At 57.8% G+C, this 2,028-nt stretch overlaps 1 protein-coding gene across 1 annotated transcript in view; it reads right to left on the reverse strand.

The window, feature by feature from the left end:
* The window catches only part of MYBBP1A (MYB binding protein 1a), a 15,546-nt gene that overhangs the window by 8,894 nt on the left and 4,624 nt on the right, over window positions 1–2,028 (reverse strand). The window contains 2 exon segments of the mRNA XM_024736312.1: window positions 222–336; window positions 974–1,269. Coding sequence (XP_024592080.1) covers window positions 222–336; window positions 974–1,269 — 411 coding nt within the window.

The following is a 2,028-nucleotide window of genomic DNA, read 5'->3' on the forward strand; positions in this document are numbered from 1 at the left end:
CTGCCGACGCGCAAAGGCGTCTGGGGAGGGTGGAGCCAGCCCAAGCCTCTACGGTCCCCCCTTCCGAGGGTTCCCCCAAGGAATTCCCCTAAATCTCCTCCTGCCTAAGGGGCAGGGACAACTTGACCCCCAGGCTCCTGGCTCCAGGGGGACCCAGACTAGGATCAGACAAGAGACCGCTGCACCCGTGGGGAGTTGGGGTTCAAGCACATCTCATGACGATACCTGGCCACCTCCTCAATCAAGGCCTCCTCCTTCTCCGTGTGCAAGTTGTCCACGATGCTGACCAGGCGGAAGATGATCCACTTCCGTAGCCGGAACACGGCTCGCTCAGGCCTGTGGGCAGGAGGCAAGTCCGGAAGCCATTTAGAGATGGTGAAAACAGTGCCCCCTTGCCCCGTCTTGGAGACAGGAAAACCAATCAAGATCCCCCAACGCCCTTATCACCAGCACGGGGCCACGTATGAGAAAACCGAGGCCTTTAACAACGAAGGCTCAGGGGCTTCCCTAGCAGTGCAGTGGTTAAGAATCCGCCTGGCAACACAGGGGACACGGGTTCGATCCCTGGTCCAGGAAGATCCCACATGCTGCAGAGCAACCAAGCCCGTGCGCCACAACTACTGAGCCTGCGCTCTAGAGCCCACGAGTGACAACTACTGAGCCTACGTGCCATAACTACTGAAGCCCACTTGCCTAGAGCCTGTGCTCCACAAAAAGAGAAGCCACCGCAATGAGAAGCCTGTGCACATCAACGAAAAGTAGCCCCTGCTCGCCACAACTAGAGAAAGCCCGCGTGCAGCAACGAAGACCCAACGCAGCCAAAAATAAGTAAATATGTATATATATTATACATAAAAAAAGAGTGAAGGCTTAGATCTCCCCCACCTCTCCCCGCTTGGGGAACCACGGTACCATGCGAGGGAGGGTCCAGGCCTTTGGGGCCAGCAGGCCCCTCCCCACCAGGCCCACTCACCCGTGGAACAAAGCGTCCTGGGCTTTCTTCTGGTTGTTGGTGCTGAAGTCCACCAAGGAGTCCAGGTTGGGCTGGAGAAACATGTCCCGCAGCCAGGCCACGTAGCCCTTGAGGGCGGGGAGACTCAGGAACTGCATGACCCGCCAGAAGGTAGGCACGACGGGGAGGCCCTGGTTGGTGACGGACGTGAAGCCCACCACCAGGGCCAACTGCCGCTCGGGGTCATCCTGGCAGCCCTTCAGGAAGGCCCCCACGTACTCATTCATCTCTGGAGCAAACTTGAACTGGCTTGGGAGCTGCGAGAGGTGGGCACAGCACCGGGGTCACCAGCCAGGAGGGATCCAACAGCGCCCCAGCTTCTTCCACAACAGCTATACCGAGGCCCAGGAAGCACCCTCCCTTGAACCAGCTGGGTTGCCCAGGCGCCCCAGAGTTTAATCTTTGTAACAACCCTTTGCCCTGGGCCCCTCTGTTCTGCAGATGAAGAAAACGAGGCACAAAAAGGCTTGCAAGTAACTTCTGAGGGTCACAGGGCTCCAAGTGGTGCAGCTGGGATCCGGCTCCAGTCAGTCTGGCCCCCCAGTCAGTGCTCTTAACCACTGCTCTGTACTTTCTAAGCCTGTCCTTCACCCAGGAGAGAGGAACAGCAGCTCTCCAAAGCTGGTTGTAAAGATGAAATGAGCTACTAACAAACCCAGCAGCACTTCCTGTGAACAGGGCACTGCTTTAAGCGCCTGCGGACAACATTAGCCTGGTTATCCTCACAATGACTGAGGAAGGTCCTGCTCCTCTCATCTCACGGGCAAGCAGAAGCAGGCACAGAGAAAGGAAGCAAGCTGCGGGAGGTCACACAGCTGCGGTGGAGTCAGGAACGGAACCTGGCCGACCCAGGTCCGGGATTCCGTGCTCTTAACCACCAGTTGATTCTCCTGTGGAGCACTTAGCTTAGTGCGGGGCGCACAGACTGCTCAGAACAGCATCGGTGGTGATGGCTGTTCTCACTGTAGCACTAGCTGGGGGTGGAGGGAGGTCTGGACAGACTGCTGCTGGGGTTT

Source organism: Neophocaena asiaeorientalis, unplaced genomic scaffold (assembly GCF_003031525.2).
Source record: "Neophocaena asiaeorientalis asiaeorientalis breed wild unplaced genomic scaffold, Neophocaena_asiaeorientalis_V1.1 scaffold129, whole genome shotgun sequence".
Lineage (NCBI taxonomy): Eukaryota > Metazoa > Chordata > Mammalia > Artiodactyla > Phocoenidae > Neophocaena > Neophocaena asiaeorientalis.